Consider the following 22,816-nt stretch of genomic DNA (forward strand, 5'->3'; position numbering starts at 1 on the left):
ACTTAATAACAAATGACGAAACGGCACACGTTTCATTATTTGTTAAGATTTCCCCCTCCTCGCGAGTTAGCCCCTTCCTTCTCAGTTTTCTAACTCTCAATCTCTTTGAGTCTTGCTCTGCATCTTCGATTCTCTATCATCGTCGTCGTAGCCTTCCGTCGCCGAATGTAAGAATATTGGTTAAAGTTTTGACTTTTTGTTGATTTATGGAATGGAGATTGGAAGAATAATGGGGTTTAATCAAAGACAGAGGATGGGATTGTGTTTGTGTGTTATGGAGACTTGATTGTGCATGTGATTTGATAATTGATGAACTTATGTGTGTAAATCTGTCTGCGTGATTTTAATTTTTGTGGGTTTGTATTATGTAATATGTTTTAAATTTTGATGATTGAATACATGATAGCAATTAAGTGGATCAGTGATAGTGATTTTGTGGCTAAATTAATTCGGATTGGAGGGTTCCAATCCGGAACCCTAAATTAATTTGGATTAAATATCCTAAATATATTTGGATTAAATTTGAAAACTTTGCTTAAAAAGTAAAAATATTAACCATACAAGTTGATATATATATATATATATATATATAAATATTTATATTGCCTACTAGATATCCATTGCATTCAAAGCTCTAAAAGTATCATCCTTAGTTATAGGACACTAAAATGGTAAAATTTTTCGTGTTTGAACTTTTTTTTTTTTTTTTATCACAGAGATGATATTATATATATATATATATATCTATGGTTCAAATGCTAATTAATATAGGTAATATTTTGTATAAGATACACAATATATATTTTGTTCAACAAATTTTAAATTTTTTTAGTTATACTGGAACAATAATTTCTGGAAACACTAGTATTTTTTTCTTCATGTATATGGATGGTAAATTTTGCAATATGCTTGAATAAGACTCGTAACGGGGTAGTGGTTGTGAAACAAACTTATGTGAATATAATGGCTATGAATTAATTTGAAATTTTGGAATAAATTATGAATAAATTATTGAAACTTGAAAGTATCAGCAGAAGCTTCTAACTATTTTTTGTTTGTTGATTTTTTTTTCTTTTTGGTTAATTTCATTTTGCAACTCAAAATTATCACTTTTTCTTTTTTATCAAATTGTTAATATTTTGATGTTAATTGTTTGACATAGTGCTATGTTTGCTATAATTTTAGATTTGTTGTTTGCTTGAGTTCATGGATATTCCGGCAGATTCTAGTACAATCTCTCATTTCCAGGCCCAGGGTACCCCTACTACTACAACTACTCCTACTCCTACTCCTGGCCCAACACCAACCCCTATGGAACTTTGCCCCACCTCCAAGCCCAACAAGAAACTTACTTCCATAGTTTGGTCTCATTTCACTAAACTAGAGAGTGGTGATCCCAATAATCCTCAAGCTAAGTGTAACTACTGTGAAAAAATTTATGGATGTCACTATAGGAAACATGGTATTTCACAATTAAAGGTGCACTTAAAAAAACAATACAAAAAAAGTCCAATATTAAGATCATTACAAGAGAAGAGTCAATCTAGGCTATAAATCTGACTTAAAAAAATGGTGAATGAGAGTAGTGGGGGTGCAACGTTGAGGGGGTATACTAAGTATGATTCCGATGAGTGTAGGAGACACCTAACTCGTATATTCATCATAGACGATCTACATTTTCAAGTTGTTGATGAGAAATAGTTCCAAGCGAATTCTCACTACTTGGAACCAAAGTTTAATCTTCATTCTCGCCACACAGTGGAAAATGATGTAAAAAAATATTATTTGATTGAAAAAGAGAAGTTGAATGATCAATTGGCGGGTCAATTTGTTTGCATCACTACTAATACTTGGACATCAGTTTAAAATTTTAATTATATATATTTAAATGTGTATTTTGTTGATGGTGATTGGACATTATACAAGAAAATCATAAAATTTTGTCAAATCACCGATCACAAGGGTGAAACGATTGGGAGGGCCTTAGAGGCCACAATAAAGGAGTGAGGGTTGACACGAGTTATTATAGTCACAGTTGATAATGCATCGTTTAATGATGTTAAGACAATCATGGGTGGTAAGTGTCTGCATATGAGATGTGTGGCACATATTTTAAATCTTATTGTCACTGATGGTTTGAAGGATTTTCATGACTCAATTGCTCTAGTTAGGACTGCTGTGAAATGAGTGATATCTTCTCTTACGAGATTGGAGAAATTTAAGATTGTTGCGAGGTATGTGGGCCTAACATCCAAGAAGGGTACCGATATGTCTATACATTGGAACTCAACCTTTGTTATGTTGGAGGCAGTCCAAGAATATGAGTTGACATTTGCATTATTGGGTGATGAAGAAATCCAATATGTAAAACATTTTGATGATCACAGAGGATTGGGGAAACCTGTGGATGATGATTGGGAAGTTATATATATTTTCGTAGATTTTTTTAGACTTTTCTACAAAGTCACCACGTCACTATCTGGCACCTTGTACCCTACATCTCATCCATTCTGTCAGCAAATATGTAGGGTAAAAGAATAATTAGATGACATGGTCGCGGGTATTTGGATTGCATACGGACAAACATGGGCGGAGCATATTGCAGCAAGGGTTAGAGAAATCCTTGGTAAATTATTTGATGAGTTTACCATCTTGCGATGTGGTAATATTGCAGCACCTACCCCCACTAGTTCCAGAAGCCGAAGTTAGGAAAATACGTAAATTGGACTAGGGTGAGATGTTGGAGCAACCCCCTTCATCCAGAATTCTACAGAGGCTCAGTCATAGATAGATAGATACTTGGCAGTGGAACTTCAACCATTTTCACGAGAGTTTGATATATTAAGTTGGTGGAAGGTGAATGTCGTGAAGTATCCCATCCTTGGAGAAATAGCCCGTAGTCTTTTGGCCATCCCTATTAGCATCGTAGCCTCAAAGTCGGCCTTTAGCACTAGAGGGCACGTATTGGATTCATTTCAGAGTTCATTAGCTCCAACCACTATGGAGGCTTTGATTTGCACGCAGAATTGGATCACGAGGACTCTAATTCATATTTCGAATATTCTTGACTATAAGGAGGTTAGCGTCGAGAATGAGGGTGGTGATCAGCCTGGATCTGGTAATCGTGAGACTTGAATTTCATTTTCTTATTTTTATTTATTTATTTTCATTTAATCAGTATTAATTTCAAATTTAATTGTTATAGTGATACATGAGACGACGTCTATAGCTACCTTCGATGCAGTATGACTTTGTGTGTATTAAACCCACCATTGCCATGATTTGCACAATTTGTCCCTTAATTTTTTTTGCATTTATAATTTTATATAATATTTTAGTATCTAATTATTTTACTTATATGTTTTTTAGCTTTTATATTCTCAATATAAATATGTTGAATCCTAATCCTAAGGACCCAATCATCTATGCTCATCTCGATCTCATCTTGGTTAGTACTTTAATATTTTGTATTTTAAATTTTTATTTCATGTTTATAATTTTATAATTCTAATTTGTTTTATTTTTAACTTATTAATATTGCAGGTTTTATAACGTTTATGATCTCGATTCTCAGTCTCACAACAGTCGATACAGCTCAGTCTCAGTGAACTCACCGCCACCCTAAATTGATTAAATTTGAAATGTTATAATTTTGTTAATTTACAATTAATTGTAATGTTGCTACAATAGTTAATAGTACAATTTGTAATATTTACTATTTTTGTATGAGTTTATAATATTGTAATAGTTTCTTAGTTCTATTAATTTGTATAATTTTAAATTTGTAATAACTTAGTGCCTTAATGATGATTATTAGTTAATACTTAATAGTATTAGTTTAAACTTAGTATATACTTAATAGTTCTATCTATATAATTTATTATTTTTTTTTTCATTTTTAAATATATTTATTTTTTTAGTTAAATTATGGGTCCAAAATGACTCAAAAACAGATTCTAGGCCAAAGTCCACGCCCGCACCCCGGGTAGCAGACGAGGTATCCTGCCCTGCACGGACGAGGGTGGGGTATGGGGAAAAATTCCCAACCCTCGCCCATGCGGGGGCGGTGTGGCCCAGGCCCGTAGGGGACAGGTAGCACCCCTATTTTATGGACACATCGAGACAGAATCACAATTTCCTGTTAAAACACATCGGCGAGAATAAAATCGATGCAAATAGAAAATTATTGCGGCGATTCTATTTGTGTCAATAAATAAGTTGCCGCAAAGACCATTTTTCTTTTAGTGAAGTGCAATTAAATTTTAGTATTTTAGCCGTTGAGCGGTGCTACTATACCACTTAGAGTAGTCCCCTGCAAGTTACCGCTAGGCCAAATTCACATTTTCATTTTTTTTATTTTTTTATTCATATATTTTTATCATTTTAAAATATTTTAAAAAAATATAAAAAAATATCAATACATTAATAGTCACTTCCTTAACTACTGAGTAAAGAAAAAATTAAAAAAATAAAATAAAATATATGAGGTGTCAAAATGAGGAGGCAAGTTGAGTAGACAAAATAATATTTTTCTTTAGCCGTTGGGACTATAGATGCGTGTTGTTATTTCCTTATGGTAAATAGTCCACGTGTGTCTCCGAGTGTTTTAGGATCAACGTGATTTGTATATAACAACAATAATAATAAGAAAACTGCCGATATCTTTTGGATCAATTGTCAATACCTTGGTTTCTTACTAAGAGAACCAATGATCGAATCTCTCATCCCTAAGTATCAAAAAATAAATAATAATAATAATAATAATAATAATAATAATAATAATAAGAAAACTGCTTAAGGAAGTTATGCATTCAAGATATCAAATTATATGCGTGTAATTCATTTCAGATTGAAATAGAGTAGTTTCCAGGCTTACACACTGCTTACATACGGAAATGATATTGTGGATGTTCATACTTATGGATCACAAATTAAGGATATCCATTTATTGCTCTTATTGTACATAAGGATACACTTGTTCATGGAAATTAAATACAATGCTGAGAACTTCAACCATACATAAAATCCAAGGACAGTGGTTACTAGTGTAAATCAAACTGATTTAGGGGTTGGATTGAACTTAATGCCAGTTTGGTGGTGGTGGTGATTTGTAATAATACGGGGTTGGGGAAGACTTGGATGGCAGAGGAGGTGATTTGCGGACATACGGTGTATGTGCCCAGAGAGATGGGAGAGGAGACTTGAATGGTCGAGGAGGTGACTTATGGGAGTAAGGAGGATGTGGCCAATGGGATGGAGGTGGAGGTGACTTGTAGACATATGGAGGGCGAGGTACTAGAGATGGTGGTGGTGGTGATTTGTAAATATAAGGAGGTGGAAGAGATGGTGAGGGTGGTGGTGGAGAGTTGTAGGCATAAGGAGAAGGTGATGGTGATGGAGGTGGTGGCAATTTATAAATATATGGAGGCGGAGGTGATGGAGATGGTGGTGGTGGAGATTTATAAACATAGGGAGGTGGAGGAGATGTTGAAGGCAATGGTGGAGACTTGTAAACATACGGAGCAGGAGGTGATAGTGATGGAGGGGGAGGAGGCTTGTAAACATATGGAGGCGGAGGTAATGGAGATGGTGGTGGTGGAGATTTATAAACATAGGGAGGTGGAGAAGATGGTGAAGGAGGTGGTGGAGACTTGTATACATACGGAGGAGGAGGTGATGGTGATGGTGATGGAGATAAAGGTGACTTGTAAATATATGGAGGCGGAGGTGATGAAGATGGTGGTGGTGGAGATTTATAAACATAGGGAGGTGGAGGAGATGATGAAGGCGGTGGTGGAGACTTGTAGACATACGGAGGAGGAGGTGATGGTGAAGGCGGTGGAGGCGACTTGTAAACATATGGAGGTGGAGGTGATAGAGATGGTAGTGGTGGGGATTTGTAAATGTAAGGAGGTGGAGGAGATGGTGAGAGGGGTGGTGGAAACTTATAGATATAGGGAGGAGGAGGTGATGGAGATGGTGGTGGTGGTGGTGATTTGTAAATGTAAGGAGGTGGAGGGGACGGTGAGGGCGGTAGTGGAGACTTGTAGAGATATGGAGGAGGAGGTGATGGTGATGGTGATGGAGGTGGAGGCGATTTGTAGACATATGGAGGAGGAGGTGATGGAGATGGTGGTGGTGGAGATTTATAAAACATAGGGAGGTGGAGGAGATGGTGAAGGCGGTGGTGGAGACTTGTAGACATACGGAGGAGGAGGTGATGGTGATGGAGGTAGAGGCGACTTGTAAACATATGGAGGCAGAGGTGGTGGAGATGGTGGCGGTGGTGGTGATTTGTAAATATAAGGAGGTGGAAGAGATGGGGAGGGCGGTGGGGGAGACATGTAGACATATGGAGGAGGAGGTGGTGGTGACTTGTAGACATATGGAGGAGGAGGTGAGGGAGATGGGGGAGGTGGAGATTTATAAATATAAGGTGGGGGAGGTGATGGCGATGGTGGAGGAGGAGACTTGTAAATGTAAGGTGGTGGAGGGGATGGTGAAGGAGGCAGCGGCGACTTGTAGACATAGGGTGGTGGGGGCGACGGCGATGGAGACGGTGGTGATTTATACACATAGGGTGGAGGAGGAGAGGGAGATGGAGGGGGTGGAGACTTGTAAATGTACGGAGGAGGAGGCGATAGAGATGGTGGCGGGGGGGGGGGTGATTTATACACGTAAGGAGGAGGTGGTGGCGATGGATAAGGAGGCGGGGGAGGAGGTGACTTGTAATGATATGGTGGGTGCCCTTCATGCTTTGGCGGCAATGGCAGCACGTGTTTTGAGTGCGGTGGTGGTGGTGATGAGGCATAAAGGTAAGGCTCATTTTTGGCAACCACAGTTGTGGCTATGAGGCAAAATGCTACAGCAGAAAGCAGTTGAGGCCAATGCCCCGAGCGTCCCATTGTTAGCAATTGAGCTCTCCTTGCTGAAGATGAGTCTGAGACTTGCATGGTATTGATGGATGCCAACCCCATTATGTAGTGAACTCTATAATCATTTTTTAATATTATGCATATTTTTAGTCCCCTATAACAGGCTGTAGTTATGCTCTAAATGTCATTCACAATCTCGCAATAATTTATCATTTTTCAACGAGCCAAAACTAATATCTTTTGTTGATGCCCTTATAACTCTGCATATACATGCAATCTGTGACTATAGAAGCTTCCAACGAACTATCTCAGTTCTTTTTTCCTTGAAAAAGTCAATGAGAAGAGTAGGTAAGGGTTCTGTGTGGCAAATTTAGATTTTAGAATTTAGAAGCACGTTCTATCAAAATCCAATCTGCATTTTTTTCCCCACTGCATGAGAAAACAGAAGGGATAGAAGGAATGAGAGGCACAAAAAGTCAAGCTGCAAGCTTGCTGAACAGAGACCTGTGTTGTTAAGACTTGGCCCCTTCATGCACATTGCATGGTTTTCCATCTATGTGGTGGAGTGTATGCCAGAAAATATTTCAACACATTTTTTTATGCAATACTTGATTCGCATTTCCCATCACTTCTCTACTTGTCCAGCCTTTGCGTCCATTTATATATATCTGTGTGTGTGTGTGGATGAATGTGGAGAAAGCATTTCTTGAAGAAGATCAGGCAGGGGACGAACCTCAGGGTATGTTCGATGAAGTTTCAAGTAGCCGCTTGAGTTGGACGGATGGATAGCACTATGGTTGAAATTGATATCACCCAGTAATCTTTTGTAGCAAGCTAATTCAGTATCTGACATAAAAATGGCAATCCTTATGAAGAACAGCTATCTCTAGAGGTGCACGTGTACCTTCATACCCTTTTCCAGTGAAGCCTAGTTAACATAATTATTTGAAGATATATTATTGAAATTTCATGCTCACCTTCCCTGTAGCTGTTGGGTGTACGATGTTTCTTAATGTACTATTATATTCGAAATTACTCCCTTTGTTTGTAGCTTTTGATCTCAATATGCTTAGTGTTACAACTCTGCAAACTTGAAGCCATAAGCCTGGTGAGTCGGTGACTGTTGCTGCCATGAGGCAGAGGGAGCACAAACTTGGGCAGCTATCTGTTCACGACTATCGGTCAATCAGTACCGTTCCCGTGTTATAGTCATTCTTACAAGTTTTTATTGGCTTCTTTAGGATGTTTTCTTGAATGTTCTTGGCTTCTCGTTGGCCTATTGTGTTTATTTGTTTGGGGTAAATATTTCCTCTCTAGGCATGCCTACTGGATCTGATTCAGAAAGATTCTGCAAAGAACTCTAATGCTTAAAGTCTCATACTTGCATTTCTGTACATTTGTAGCTCCCAAATTTCTTGGCTTAATGTGTAATGTGTTTGCAGAGCTGTGGTACTTCAATTGCTTTCCAGGTGCTGTCCATGGTTGAGATTATGGTTCACGTAAACACGAGGCTAGAGGGTGCAAAGAACCTTTGTGACCAACTTCATTTTCTGCATGCGTGTATACTGTTCCCTACAATAGACTTTGTTTCGATCTAGCATTTTGTTTCATATTGCCTATGTATGATGATTGTAACCCAACAAAAATTTTCAGTACTTCGATGTTTTTAGTTAGTTGGATGTAAATGATACAGAGCTGCTTAGAAGATGTAAGGATCCTTTCTTTACTGTGATGTTATTTTTTCCTATCATATAACATAGGTGGAATTTGAACAACTTATTTCTCAATCAATGCACCGTGATTCTAATGATTAGCAGGTATCTGCTTTTATAAGTTAAAGCTCAAAGCATCACGAACATGAATTAAATGCTGGGAACAAGTGAACGGCCTCTGATGTTTTTGCTTCATGTATCCCCCTAATTCCTTCACACTTGTGTAGACATGCATAGACACATGCAAAGAGGGGGGGAGGGGGAATTCAGTGAACCTTCAGTACATTGATTATCTGAGGCAATTTATATTTGAAATGTAGGAATATTTTGGCTAGACAACATCAAACCTGTTTACATGACCTGTGAGGTTAGAGCATAAAAGTCTAACATTTTTCTGTTAGCATTGCGCATGTCTTGACGAATTGAAATTTAGTTTTTAATATTAATTAAAACACGTCCATTTCGATTCTAGTCTACTTCAGCAACACAAAGTCTCAACTGTCACACCTGTTCAGACTCGTGTCCGTCATTATTTTAATCTTTGTGATGATTCAAATCTGCATTACAACCCTTGTGTCCTACTGTTTGACATAAGCATACATATAATTCCAGACCAAATAACCATCTAGGGTCAAACAAAACCTTGGATTGGATTGCTGGAGTTAATGAAATTTATTCAAATTATGTTCAGTACACAAATGATATGGAGACAATGATCATCAATGTTCAGCAAAAGCTTCTCCCAAATTTGAAACCGGTAATAATTCGAAAAGGAGCAAATTATAATTGTGTATGAATCAAAAACCAACAAAGTGAAATTGAGACCGCTTTGTCAACAAGGACAATGGAAACAAAACTCATTCAAGAAGGAAGTAACCTTTGGGAGTAAAACTCCCCTAAAACTAAATTATTCAAGTGAGTGAAAATATGGCTCCTATCAAACTGAAATCAGAAAGATTTTCATCAACATCTATAGCTGCAATATGAGGCGGACATTCTCTTCGTTCGCCTTAATTATGCCCCACCAGAACCATACTTCTTACCTAAGAGGATCACCTGAAGCTTGTCATAACCTGCAAGCACACCAGCACCAGCAACAGCACGGAGTATATTTGCACCAGCTCCCTTGAAGAGAGATTTGGGACCCTCATTCTTGAGGATTTGAGAGAATGCATCAAAGGAACTCTTATACTTGACGGCTTCACCAGATGTCATCATCATTCTTCTACGGACAGTGTCAATTGGATAGGATGCAAGGCCAGCACCATTCGTGATTACCCAACCAAGAGCAAAGCTAGCGAAGAAACTATCCTGAAATCATCAAGAAAATATATGAGATAAAACTGCTCACCACCAAGTATAACAACAATTAAAGTTGAAAACATGGTAGGATAATGCCAAATCAAATAGTTTGACATAGAATACGATGACTCATTTATGTTACAAGAGCCGTAGTTGCAATGATTCCATAATGTAATCCACTAACCTGCAACTTTCCAGTCAGGATAACTGGCTTCAAAGAGTCATACATTCCAAAGTACAAACCACGGTAGACAATGATGCCTACACAAGAAATGTTGAAGCCACGGTAAAGGCCAGCAAGGCCATCAGATTGGAGAGTCTTCCTGTAAACATCGACCAAGCCATTGAATTGCCTCCCTCCTCCTCCCTTCTTTGCAGCCTTTGCATCATTTGCAAGACGGGTTCGAGCATAATCCAAAGAGTAGACAAAGAGCAGGGAAGAAGCACCAGCAGCACCACCAGATGCCAAGTTACCTGCGAACCATTTCCAGTACCCATCCTTGTCTTTCTTGAAGTTGAAGAGCCTCTTAAAGTAATCTTTGAAAGCAAAGTTCAAGGCCTGGGTGAGAATAAGAAAACTAACAAAATAAGTACACTGCAATAGTTATCACTAAACTGAAGTGCTAGCAACATCTGAAATGGCAAACCTGTGTGGGAAAGTAACGGATGACATTAGCTGTGTTCCCTCTCCACAATGATACAAAACCCTCATCTTTTATTGTTCGGCCAAAACAATCTCCAATTCCCTTGTAGGGTTCAGAGAGCCGACCAGCTTTGATCATCTCGTCCTGGTTCTGGATCAAGAGCTTCACTCGCTCAATTGGAGCAGCAGCAGTTTTGGACACCGCAGCGGATACTCCACCCATAAGAAAATCAGTAGCGAAGCTGGCAAAGCCCTTCTCATTTGGGGCTTGGACAAACACAGGTGAGGCTGCTGGAGAAACCAATGACAAATCGCTGGTAGCCCGGCACGCCTGAGTCATGGGATACTGTAATCCTGCATTGGAGTAATTTCCATATGCAAAATGCCTTTGATACAGAGCAGGCCTTTGAACATCTTGAGAACGACTGGAACTGAGATGGAGCTGACCAGCAAACTTTTGCATGACTGTTGGGTGCTGGTGCCTGTCTGCCATCTCTTCTTACAATTGAAACCACTGCAAGCCATGCCAGCATATAGAGGTCAGAGAGGACAAACACAGAAAACAACCAATCCAGAATGTCTTGACTGCCACAACCCATAAAATGGTTCAAACATTATATGCATAGTCATAAGAGAAGGAAGAAGAGATAATAAAATATACAGCTAAAGACGGTCAGTAGCTCAGCAACAGAAAATTGAAAGTTCTTTCTTTTAGCAGCCTACAGCACCAGTTAGGTTCTCTATTCTGTCCAAATACTAAACATAAGTTACCAAACAGTTGTTTCATGCGAAAATGGACAGAGAATCTAAATGTTCTTTCATGCGACAAAGCAGCCTTAAAGGGTCAATAGACCAACAAAAGCTCTCAGGAACAAAGAATGTTCTTTCATTTATAATTGAAATCTTCTCAAAATGCACATTGGAAAGCCATGCCACTACATAAAAAACATGGAGGTCTTCTTCCTCAGTTCATTTTTTTTATATATTCAGTACTGTTCCGGTCAACTTTCTTTTTTATTTTCTGAATTTATGGTCAAGTCTCATTTTTGCTTGCACTGTTCAAAACAACAACTGTTTTTTGACAAACAAAGAAGATCTGTTAGCCCAACGGCCTAACACCCATAACGCATCAAATCCTGTGAGTTCACCTTGAAGGAAAGAAGCACCACTTGATAGGGCAAAGTGATGGGCCACAGAATGCCAATAAACCAACTTTGTATATGAAAATAACTTATTCGTTCATATTCGGCCACTGATAGAAACATTGAGCCTAAACATCACAGAAATCCCAGTAAAGCCAGTTTACAATGTGCTCTAAATATAAAAATCCGAACTGATTTTTTCTTAGGCCGTCTTGACTATTTGGAAAAGCATAATATAATCCGAATCTTTAAAGAAATAAACCAAACTAACAGCAATTTGACGTAAAAAATCAATCATCCATATTATTTCATATGCCTGCTGGATACTTCAATCATTAACGATAAAAAAAATTAAAACTAAAAAAAAAATTAAAAAAAAAAAAAAAAGCATTCTCATTCTCAATCTTACAATAGTAAATCTCTTACATCTATATTCTTAAAAAAAGTTCATTCCGACCATCCACAAAGCTAAAATGCATTACCCATCACGCCAGATCGATGTTATACAAACTAAACTTACTTTAAGAATAAGAAGTCATGGAAGCCATTAAATTCCAAGAAACAAAAGAAAATCTCCAATCAAACATTTATCAGAAAGCCACAGCAATGGGATGTCAATAAACCAGTCCAAAGTCTAAAAAAAAGAAAAAAAATTGAGCCTCAGATCCACAGCAACAAAAGCAACGATCATACGTAGATCTAATAAAACTAACCTGGGAAAAAGATATTCGAAGACTTGTGAAACCACAAAAAAATTGGAAGAAAAAGGAAGAAACAGATACGAGAAAACTCAGAAGAAAAAATAGAGAGATCCGAATGCCTTTTTCCGGGTTTATAACAAAAACGAAATAAGGATTCTATACGACAACATATAACAACCCGAAACTCCAGCCTCCTAACAAACAGAGACCGCTGCAGGAACAAAGAAAACCACAAATTTTCCATAACACAAACAAAAGTTCTAACCGACAGATCCGGTCCGTGCAAAAACATGCTAAAATCAGAGAGAGAGAGAGAGAGTACCAGTTCGCGTTCCTTGGATCTCGTAGTGTGAAAGGAAAAGAGGCAACGAAAGATGGTTTGAATGGCCGGGGCGTGTGTTTTATATAGGCTGAGAGACGTACACTATTTTCATACGCAGAGGAATGATCGGGCGCGACACTGTTCACTGGTTGCGAAAGTGTATGTAAACCACCTACCGTTGAGATGGATCGTACGGTAGTGGATGGATGTTTGACCATCTGTTTGCTGGTGGCCGTGTGCTTTTTAGAATGTTTTATGTTCGAAATGTTTGGGGAAAAGAGTTGGCTACGACTTTTATTTGGAAACTTCTTTTTTTAATTTGATTAGCCAACTTTGACTTTAAAAATTACTTCTTCCAGGTTCTTAGGAAATGCTGTAATTTCTTTCTTTTAATACTTATTATTTTTCATTTCTATTTTTTTTTTTTTTGCATATTCTATATGATCCAAAAACATAAATTTAATTAAATGGAGGTTTGGATAATGTGTTAAGATGAAAATTAAACGTTAAAAAAATATTGTTAGAATATTATTTTTTAATATTATTATTATTTTAAAATTTAAATATATTAAATTATTTAATATATTTTGTATAAAAATTTAAAAAAATTATAATAATTAGATAAAATAAATTGAAGAGATTTTTTAATCCAAACCGAACAGTTTTATTGCAATACTTTTGACTCCTACGTAGACCAGATTGATATTTAATCAAATGCTAGATGAAACATAGAATTAAGATTTAAATTGAAAAGACTTGTTGTCTCAAAAAATGTAGAGGAAAATCATTAAAAAGCCTCAAACATCCAGTAGACATGATGGCATCATATTCATGTGGCAACGTCGGTGAGAGAGAATTGAAACAAATACAGTTCATAGCCACCAACCATTATTGAGCTTGCCAAAAGAATAATCTCCATGCCCCTGTACAAACTTGCTTTTCCCACATTGTCCCTGCACAGCCATGTTCTTCAAACAAGAAATATATACATACATGTGTATGTATATATATATATACATATACATAGTTGGTGACAGAGTGAAGGCATTCTCCATCCCTTATATATATATATATATATATATATATATATTAAGTGAAAATAATATACAACGCACATTTACTTAGTTTATATTTAATTTGTTTTTTGTTAAGAACTAATTTTTTCTTAATAAGGACGGAATGTTTTTGGTTAATTAAATAACAATGTAATATTTATGTAATTTATAAATAATTACATTTTATGATATATTATAAAATAAGAGTATTAATAGAAGCTATAACATGACCTTATAAATAAACAATATTGCTCATAGTTTTATGAAAGTTGTTTGAGATAATTTTAATTTTAGGATGACGATCTAGCATTTTCCTCATTTTGCATTGCCTCACGTGTCATGTCAATAAACTTTCTCTTTTCTCTCTCTGGGCTTGTTTGGATTCTCAGCTCATCTCAACTCATATCAACTCATCTCACTACTATTCATTACTATTCAGCAACTTTAACTCACAAATCTCACTACTATTCACAACTCATCTCATTACTATTTACAATCCATCTCAACTCATCTCAGTTCATCTCAAATCATCTCAAGTCATCTTCGAATCCAAACATCTCTTTAGATTCACATCTCTCTCCCTCTCACACGAAATTTCTTCTGCGTATATAGTTTTGAAAGTGCAGTCCATGGTTTGTGGGTCTTGTGGATCTCTCCTGCTATTTTAGTTTGTAGTTGGGTGCTGCGATTGTTGGGCATTTTTTTCAGATTTGTGATACGCTGGTAAACTCACTGCCTTGTCCCTCGTTGCTTCTCATCCACAATATCCTTCCACTTCCTGACCAAAACAAAACCATCGCAATAAATCTTGAACAACTTTTTCCAACACTTGCACCATCATGTGCAAGATTAGAAATGAAAAAAATAAAAACATTTGTACATATTTCTCTTAAATTTTGGTCGTTCAAAACCTCACTAATAGCTTCACCAATCTCCGGACATCGCTTGATGAATGCTTTCACAATCGATTCACATGTCTCTTATAATTCAAAATAGCAACAAATAAATAAATATTAGATAATTGTTATAATTCGAAGAGATTAATTTAAAAATACCAAGAAAAATCTGGTAGCATAAATTAGAAGATAAAAACATTAGTTCAAAGACAAATAAATTAAAATAAGCCATATGTTGATATAAGTTTGGGAGAATTGAAATTACAGTTTTTTCCTAACATGAGCATATATGATGCAGAGGTTCTCTTGCACAATTTTTTCTTTTTCTTTTTTGTTAACATAAAGCTGTGAGTGACTCCAAATTATCAAATTCAGCATTCACAGAAGGTTTAAACTACAGGAGCTCCACTTCTGATGGTTCAACTGTGTAGATCTTTTTGCTCCCTAAGAGAATGGATGGAACTTGGAAGCTCCACTGCAAAACAACATATGCATTAACAAGAAAAATTTTTCAGAGAAAAAGGGTCCTGCAAAATCAACACTCAAAAAGGAAATAAATCTCAATGAAAGACAAACAAGAATCCACGAAAATATAATGGCCATCATATACATCCATAAAAGCCAGAAGATATGCCAAATTCTTATATAATAGATGAACCTTTAAGACGAGCTTACACCATAATCATGATTATCATATAACAAATCTTTTGATTAAGATAGGCTAAGCTTTGCATATACACTAATGGGCTCGAGAAATAAATCATCCCACAAAGAAACAAATATTTTATTAGTTTTTAGATATAAAATTGTGACCTTGTATAGGTGTCATCCCCAAAAATTAGTAAATGTTTAGAACAATTAAGTACAAAAACAAATAAATAGAGCTGAGCATGGAGCCAATTCTTTGTTTCACAATCAGCCCTGCAAATTATAGGGTATGGTAGCAATGCAGGATAAAATCATCAAATTCGTATATGGAAAATGGATAAACAAAAAATGAAATATAAACATTAATGACAAAAATCAACTGCAGATAAAAAAGGCAAACCATATGCATGAAGTGGTGGGCTTACCAAGTAGGATAGCGATCTATCACTACTTGCATTCGTGTAACCACCCATATCAGGTTCTTTTTGCACATCTCTAGCGTTGAACCAAAGCCATCACCAAGAAGTCCAGCACTCTTAACATGATTAAGGGCAGTTTCCTGGAACCAAAAGCAGGAGGAATATGGCAATAGCTCATGAAAAAAAATCTCTGACACATGCTATTCAAGAAAAATAGAATGGCCTGTTAAAGGATATAATTTTGGTTTTTAAATAAGTGGTATAAAATTTGAAGAATTAATCGTACCTGCAAATGATTCATCAATGTCTCTATAGAAGCTGTACAATCGGCACCTATTTCATATGATCTGATAGAAAAATTCTATCGGAACACTAAACCATCCTGAACAATTCTCCCAAGACCAAAAGGGTCAATGAGCATGTCAGGCCGCCTAGGTTTCCAATCAAGCATCACTGCTTCTCAGCAGCCAAGAAGATTATGGTGATAGCGGCAAGAAGTATGCTCCAATCAGATAACATGTTAATGAAAGTCCTAGGGTAGGTGACAATGTGTCACACTCATTTTTCACACCTTCTACTGGTGTTGCCAACCCAACCGAGGTACCATTTATTTTGGGAGGCGCCTGGGCATTTGTCTTGACCTGCAAGCCACTTGAAGACCCAGCAGATTTAGACTTCATCCCTCCTAAATTCGAAAGCTTGGCAACATTTAGTCTGGAGTGGGGGATAAAGAATGTGGATGTAGCGGCAGTAGCAACCATGATGAATTTCTATGGCCCAATGGAATCAATCAACGTTTGTCGCTAATCAGAGCACTGCTTTTAGAGAAACTCTATGTTTGTCATGTAAAGGAAATTACAACCAATGGCGATAATATTTAGAAACACGAACCAGACACCAACATGTAGTGAAAAAGCTTGATTAAGCATCGTGAAAACCCATACAACTAAAGCAAAGCAATTGCCTCGACGAATTACGTTACAAACAAAACGTCGTCGGTCTCTATGGTTTAGATGAAGAATAAATAAAAATGAAAGCAAAAACTACTAAAAAGCGAGTTCATTTTTTTCAAGAACGTAAAACACACACACGATATGTACCAGGTGGTCCGTTTTCAATATCCTTTTTCGGGAACTTCTGAAAAAAAGAAGATAGTCTTAGGTATTCAAATCCTGCGTAGAAACAACTGGTTCACATATATTTTTGCAATCTAAAATTTCAAGATTTTGATCTCCTATTTCCAAAAAGAAAGGTTTTGAATGGAGAAAGAGACCAGCGCTCAAAGTTTAGCATTGGCCCATTTTTGTTTCTTTCTCTAAACTTTTCGAAAACTAAAGGAAACATAAAAAAGACTAATGAACGTTTTCAATTAAACTTTAAAATTTCTTACTGATGAAAACCATGGGAAAGAGAAAACTGCAAAAGGAAAATTCTTTTGAGAAGAGAAAACCACACAACTTGAAATGCACAACCATTGATATTAACCGATGCATAACTGTTCCTAAATATGCAGCAAAAGCATACCAGATCTGACATCAGAGCTCCAAATTGCTATGGTTAAGGCCTTGCGATGTTGGGGCTTTTGAGTTCTAGGTTAGAATTTTGCGACTCACGGAAGCGAATCCAAACCAAAGAGAAAATCAAAATCAGAAAGATAAAATTGAAATATAAACAAAACAATTATTAGAAAGAAAGGAAAAAAAAACCTGGTCAGGATCTTTAAGGTGCTCCTTCCAGAATTTTTGTCTGCACTTCATCGAACAAACCACTATAGGTATCCAAATCTTTGACGTCCTCACCTTCGACGGACTGCGGCGTCATCGGTGACTCTCATTTCCCTTCATGGCTGCTACTATCCTTCCCTACCTGAGCCTTCGCCTCGTGACCATTATTAGGCCGCGTCGTCGCAATTTCGGCACCGAGATTGCCCCATTCGAAAGGAGAAAACGAGATCCCCATCAGAGGGACGAATCATCGAAATCCCCATTTGGATCAAACGAAAGGAGCACACAAATCTGAGAAGCAGGAAAAAGCTGAACTAGATTTTTGTGGATGGGTAAGGGAGGGCAGAAGAAAATGATCTCTGTTCTTTTTCTTATTCCTATATTTTTTTTTCACAGTTAACGGACAGTTTTAGAGGAACGCGTTAACTTTAACGGAAAAGAGTCAAATTTGTTAAGACAAGAATTTCCTTTACATAACCACTTTATATATATAAAGATATGTATATATGTATGTATGTATCATCCTTAAAATACACCCTTAAGGGTTGAGCCTTCCCAGATCGAATTAAATACTTGATTCATACATCATCCCACCGAACTCGCAAAAAGAAATTCTTGGAGATGGAATAATATATATTAGTGTCCTTGCAAAGATTTATTTTTGTGATTATTGGAGATTTCTCGTCTCTCACTCTGTATTTTTCTTATAATAAGGACCTATGCATTGTATTCGTTTCGTTGATGGTAACAAAGATATAGCTGTCAAGGCCATGGCATATTAGACGTGAACTCAACAGCCAAAACTTTCAATTCACCGTTGCATTACAAAGTCTTACAATCATTCATCCCAGCAATTTTTTCGAAGTCAGAGATCTCTATAACATCATCCCAGAATTTAGAATTTCTTTGAATGATCACAAACCGGCAAAAAACCTAGATGACCAATCTCATGTCAACTCCCTAGAAGACAGAAAACTAAAGCAGATATATCAAGGGTACCAAACTGCAATTTAGGTGAGAGACCATGGTGGTGAGTTGCTGTGCTAGTATCTCCGGGGGTTTAGGTTCCATAGGTGAGTCTTAAGGGCTCTGCTGTAGAGTGGTTCTCCCGTCATAAAAAAAAAAAAATCAAGGGTACCAAACCGGCAATGGGATAAGGGAGGCAAACAAAACATGAGTACAAGTTCACTAACTTTAAAAAAAAAACATATACAATAGCAATAGCAATAGCAATGATAGTAACAAAACCATGCTTCAAACACATCTCACAAGTAACCAAAAATCTGTAATCATCAAGAGTCACTGGTAAGTTTTTCTCATGATCATATAAAACTCATCCAACAAACAGATGATAAGGGAACCAATAAATACATATATATCATCAACAAATCCAATAATTCATCAGATGCCAGGTGTTCCTCTAACTTTTGAAATGGAATAAAAAGAGGAAGACTCAGGGGCGGGGCAGAAGTTACCTCATTCAAAAGTAGAAAATTGGAACCCAAAAGTTTAAAAGCATATTACAACTTCAATGTACATGAAGTTACATGGTCTAAACATGAGAAATACAGTGGGAAAAAAAGGCTACGTGTTTAATAACAACTGCATAGCCAAAAGCTTCACATAAAGCATGATATCACTTATTTCTAAAATTTACCCAAAGCGATACAAGTGGCTCATAAGGTTAGTGTGCCTATGACACTCTTAAGGGTTTAGCAGGATGTTGTTATACATGATTTCTAGCCCTTTTGCAAGAAGCTATTGACGCCTGCTCAAGTCAATGTGATCTCTTCCTTGCAGCCTGTCAATACCAACAGAAGTAGGGCCAATGGAGGCTTCTGACCTTCTGAGATCTATCTCCAGTTCCTTCTGTCTCAGTTGCAATACACTGCGCTCATTCTCTAGTTTCATCCTCTCATTTTCCAGCCTCAACCTTTCCAGCTCCCTATCTTTCTTGCTGCAGTATCTAAGCCACTTGAAACGTTGTTTCTCAAGCTCAAAAGCTTCAGCCTGGAAGTTGACTCTTTGTTCTTCGAGCTGCAACATCTGCCTCTTAATCCACTCTCTGCGCTCCCATAATGACTTTGTGGGGTCTTCAAAAATCTCGGCTATTTCGGCTTCAAAATTATCCAGCGCAACAGATTGTGACCAGAAATGGCCATCCTCTTCACTTACTTTTTCCCTCCCACTGAACTCCCCCATCCTCTCCACATCCCCCTCAGCATTGTTATCATCATCATTATCTATTTCATCATCCTCACTGTCATTATTTTCTTCAGCTTCTTCCTCTGACCCAGTATTGTCTTTCGAACACCTCCCAAGAGGTAAAGAATGGCCTTGTAGATCAAGATCCTCGCAATTGGGTATCCTTTGCCCATTATGGTAAGCACACATTTCTTTGTAAAACAAGTGTTTCGAGCTCAGTATCTTTTTAACATCATCCTTTGCCTTAGCTGAGAGCTGGGGCATTGAGTCCATAAGAGCAGGGTTCTCAACCACTCTACAGCTAGTTCCTCTGCCAAGAATATCATTCAACCTCTTGTATCTCTTGTTCAAGTCATTAAACTTGTCCTCACACTGCTGCGGTGAAACATGACAACCCTTGCTCATCATTATCTTGGATACTGTTTTCCACTTACCCTTCTTTTGTAAAATACCAGATTTCCTCTTGAGCCCCTCCCCACCCTCAAGCGTGCCATCATCACCCACACAAGAAACCACTGCTATAAGAAGCCTAACCACATCATCTGTCCATTTCATTCGCTGCCATGGAGACCCTCTTTTACCCCCATCAACATTGTCCCCATATCCATCTTCTGTAAAACTCGGCTCATCTTCTTCACTCATATTGTTACTGTTGGGAGCATTAGCGGGGGCAATTGCCTTCCCTTTACTGAAATTCATCGACATGCATTTCATGACTGTGCCTTTCTCTTCCATAAGTCCAACGGGGGGGTGGTGATCACTTTCAAGGCCACTCATCAGATTCATATGATGTTGATGTCTTAACGAGGGATGACCCAACTGGGTCTGTTGGTGCCTATGAATCGACGATTCAAGGTCTAATATTGCCCCATTTGGACTCGACATAAACCCACCTCCCAAACCTGAACTATCCATTCGTTGACACGATCTGAACACTTTTAAGGCCCTCGTCTAGTGCTCATGGAGGGAAGGACCCGGAAAAAAAGATTATGGATTATCAAGGAAACGATAACTGATACTTCACTAAGCCCGACAGAGTTATTTCGCTACAAGTTCATTCTTCCTCGATCAATAACAAAAACAACCAGAAATCACAAAAACCAATATCCTATTTTCCTACATTTTATTAGCAATCAAACAAAGGGTCGCCAAAGAAGTACCAATTCCATGAAACCCATAACAGATTGAACTCTGTCATAACCACTCCACGCTTCCTCCAGCATCCATATTTAATATCAGCCGTAAGTTAAAACCCCGAAACCAGATATACACCTTTGAAACCAAATCAGAAAACAAGATTCAAACTTTGAATTTCTCCAAACTCCAAAGTCACAAATTTATCTTGAATACTACACAAGGAGTTATTAAGGAATTGGACCAAAGTTTCAGGAGAAAAAATAACTAACAACTAAGAATAAAAGAAAGAGCATTAGATCTTTGAAGCCTACCTTTTGATGATCTACCAAAGGAAGTTCAATCAGAAAAGAGAGTTTTGTGTGAACTGTGAAATTGGTTAGGGGGAGACCAGGAAGTTGGGAACTAGGGACTGCGTCCTAAGTTTTCAGATTGAACAAGGTTAGTGATAGAAACAATAGATAAGCAACGTGTCGGGGTGCTGTTGGGCGGTGATGCGTGTCCGTGTCCTAAGAGTGGCGAACACACACTTTTCTTGATAATGAAAATAACTTTATTTTCTCTTGTTTACTTTCCTTCTTTTTGGCAATGTTTCTTTTTTCAGTTCCTCGACAGACCGGGTATTGCAGTCCGTTTAACACCTACCAATCCAAACACGCCACGTTATCGCATTACAAGTTAAAGAAATGAGATCGGTCACATGGGATTGTTACTGAGAAATCAAAGTGTGAAGCCTACGAATTTCATCTTCTGTTTTTCCCTTCACTCATCTAGTATCAGAAATTTTCCTTGCCGCCAGCTGCAGTCAGATGCCATGTTAGACCTCCACGTCGAGTTGCCTCTAGAGATATCGCACATGCCCTAGTCATGGTGGGGACATGCACCTTGGCTAGTTCACAATCATGCCTTGGCTCGTGGAGTGACACGCACGGGGCGCCCAGCATGCATGCATACCTTGACCCGCGCGGTGGCACTCACGGGGCGCCCAGCATGCGAGCTAGCATGTGCATGCTTATGCGCGCAGCCATGCGCTACGCGTCCATGCGCGCGGCATCACGCGCATCAGCGAGCCGCGTGCCCATGCGCCGCGCGCCCATGTGCGCAGCATCATGCTCATCAGTGGGCCGCACGCCCATGCGCTTCCCAGTGCGCAGGCCCGTGCCCATGCTAATGAGCCACGTGGCCCTGCGCGCGCCCTTGTGCCGCAAGGCCATGCGTGCGCCCATGCGCTGCACAGCCAGCCCAGCCCGTGCGCGCGCACGCCCAGACTCACTTTGCCGCACGCCAGCGTGCCCATGGCCATCCTGCCGCACGCCAGCACGCCCATGCCCATTCTGCCGCACACCAGCGAGGTTAGTGGCACTCCCCATGGCGTGCCATTCAACGCACGGCTCCAGTTCGTGCCTTGCGTAGCAGGTCAGTGGCATGCCCACTAGGCATGCCATCCAGCGCACGGCTCCAGCCCGTGCCATGCAGCCAATGCCTAAACCACCAGCTTGGGTCATGCCGCGCACACACATGGCTCACCATCAGCAAGCCATGCTGCATCACTTAGCCATGGACCAGCCCGAAGACCAACATGCAACCACTTAGCCCACCATGGGCCCATGCATGTCACGACTATAGTGTAGTCCATGACTTTATCTTATTTTTTTTTATTTAATTAATTATTATTTACTTTCAAGGGACCTATTGGGAGTTTCCAAGTTATAACTTATAAATAGGACCCTTAGTAATTTCTTTTACATCTTTTGGCAAATTCCTAAGAGGAGAGACTTTTGTTTGAGAGATCACAATCGGTGCCATAACACTTGGGCTTTTTGGGTGATATACGTTGATCCCAAAGAGAGGATTACACTTTGCAATTCTTTGAATAAGTGTAGTTCATTTATCTTGTTCTTGCAACTTGGTTCAATTAATGAATCCAAGTTGTGTTTATCAATATATAAGGTTTATTCAATTCTTGTGCAACTCGTGAATCAAGTGTTCTTACTTGTGTTCTTGAGTGACATTCATATTGTTCTTGGTGTTTATCATT

At 38.3% G+C, this 22,816-nt stretch overlaps 2 protein-coding genes and 2 pseudogenes across 3 annotated transcripts; all 4 read right to left on the minus strand.

Annotated features, from left to right (window-relative positions):
* Nucleotides 1-5,080: 5,080 nt before the first annotated feature.
* On the minus strand, nucleotides 5,081-6,977 carry LOC108998691 (annotated as a pseudogene).
* Nucleotides 6,978-9,218: 2,241 nt separating this feature from the next.
* LOC108998717 (ADP,ATP carrier protein, mitochondrial) lies at nucleotides 9,219-12,903 on the minus strand. 2 transcript variants are annotated; one of them, XM_018975391.2, is made up of 4 exons: nucleotides 12,698-12,903; nucleotides 10,537-11,046; nucleotides 10,074-10,448; nucleotides 9,219-9,898 (listed from the first exon to the last, which is right to left on the minus strand). In XM_018975391.2, exons 2-4 carry the CDS (start codon nucleotides 11,023-11,025, stop codon nucleotides 9,602-9,604), a joined length of 1,161 nt encoding a protein of 386 aa, XP_018830936.1. In that variant the 5' UTR covers nucleotides 11,026-11,046; nucleotides 12,698-12,903; the 3' UTR covers nucleotides 9,219-9,601. The 2 variants fall into 2 exon arrangements, with proteins under 2 accessions (XP_018830936.1, XP_018830937.1); XM_018975392.2 differs by lacking the exon at nucleotides 12,698-12,903 and adding an exon at nucleotides 12,388-12,595.
* A 1,947-nt stretch (nucleotides 12,904-14,850) lies between these two features.
* LOC108998718 lies at nucleotides 14,851-17,859 on the minus strand (annotated as a pseudogene).
* Nucleotides 17,860-18,910: 1,051 nt separating this feature from the next.
* Nucleotides 18,911-21,201, minus strand: LOC108998738. Its single transcript, XM_018975429.2, has 2 exons — nucleotides 21,093-21,201; nucleotides 18,911-20,916 (listed from the first exon to the last, which is right to left on the minus strand). The coding sequence occupies exon 2, from the start codon at nucleotides 20,557-20,559 to the stop codon at nucleotides 19,198-19,200; it is 1,362 nt and encodes a 453-aa protein (XP_018830974.1). The 5' UTR covers nucleotides 20,560-20,916; nucleotides 21,093-21,201; the 3' UTR covers nucleotides 18,911-19,197.
* Nucleotides 21,202-22,816: the final 1,615 nt, after the last annotated feature.

Source organism: Juglans regia, chromosome 14 (assembly GCF_001411555.2).
Source record: "Juglans regia cultivar Chandler chromosome 14, Walnut 2.0, whole genome shotgun sequence".
In the NCBI taxonomy this organism is placed as follows: domain Eukaryota; kingdom Viridiplantae; phylum Streptophyta; class Magnoliopsida; order Fagales; family Juglandaceae; genus Juglans; species Juglans regia.

What these genes read in the sequence shown, in the direction of transcription:
- LOC108998717 (XM_018975391.2), bottom strand. Translation starts at nt 11,025, where the DNA reads ATGGCAGACAGGCACCAGCACCCAACAGTCATGCAAAAGTTTGCTGGT. An exon ending in TCCGTTACTTTCCCACACAG is followed by an intron (nt 10,449 to 10,536) that starts GTTTGCCATTTC and finishes ATTCTCACCCAG; the next exon opens with GCCTTGAACTTTGCTTTCAA. An exon ending in TCCTGACTGGAAAGTTGCAG is followed by an intron (nt 9,899 to 10,073) that starts GTTAGTGGATTA and finishes TGATGATTTCAG; the next exon opens with GATAGTTTCTTCGCTAGCTT.
- LOC108998738 (XM_018975429.2), bottom strand. Translation starts at nt 20,559, where the DNA reads ATGGATAGTTCAGGTTTGGGAGGTGGGTTTATGTCGAGTCCAAATGGG.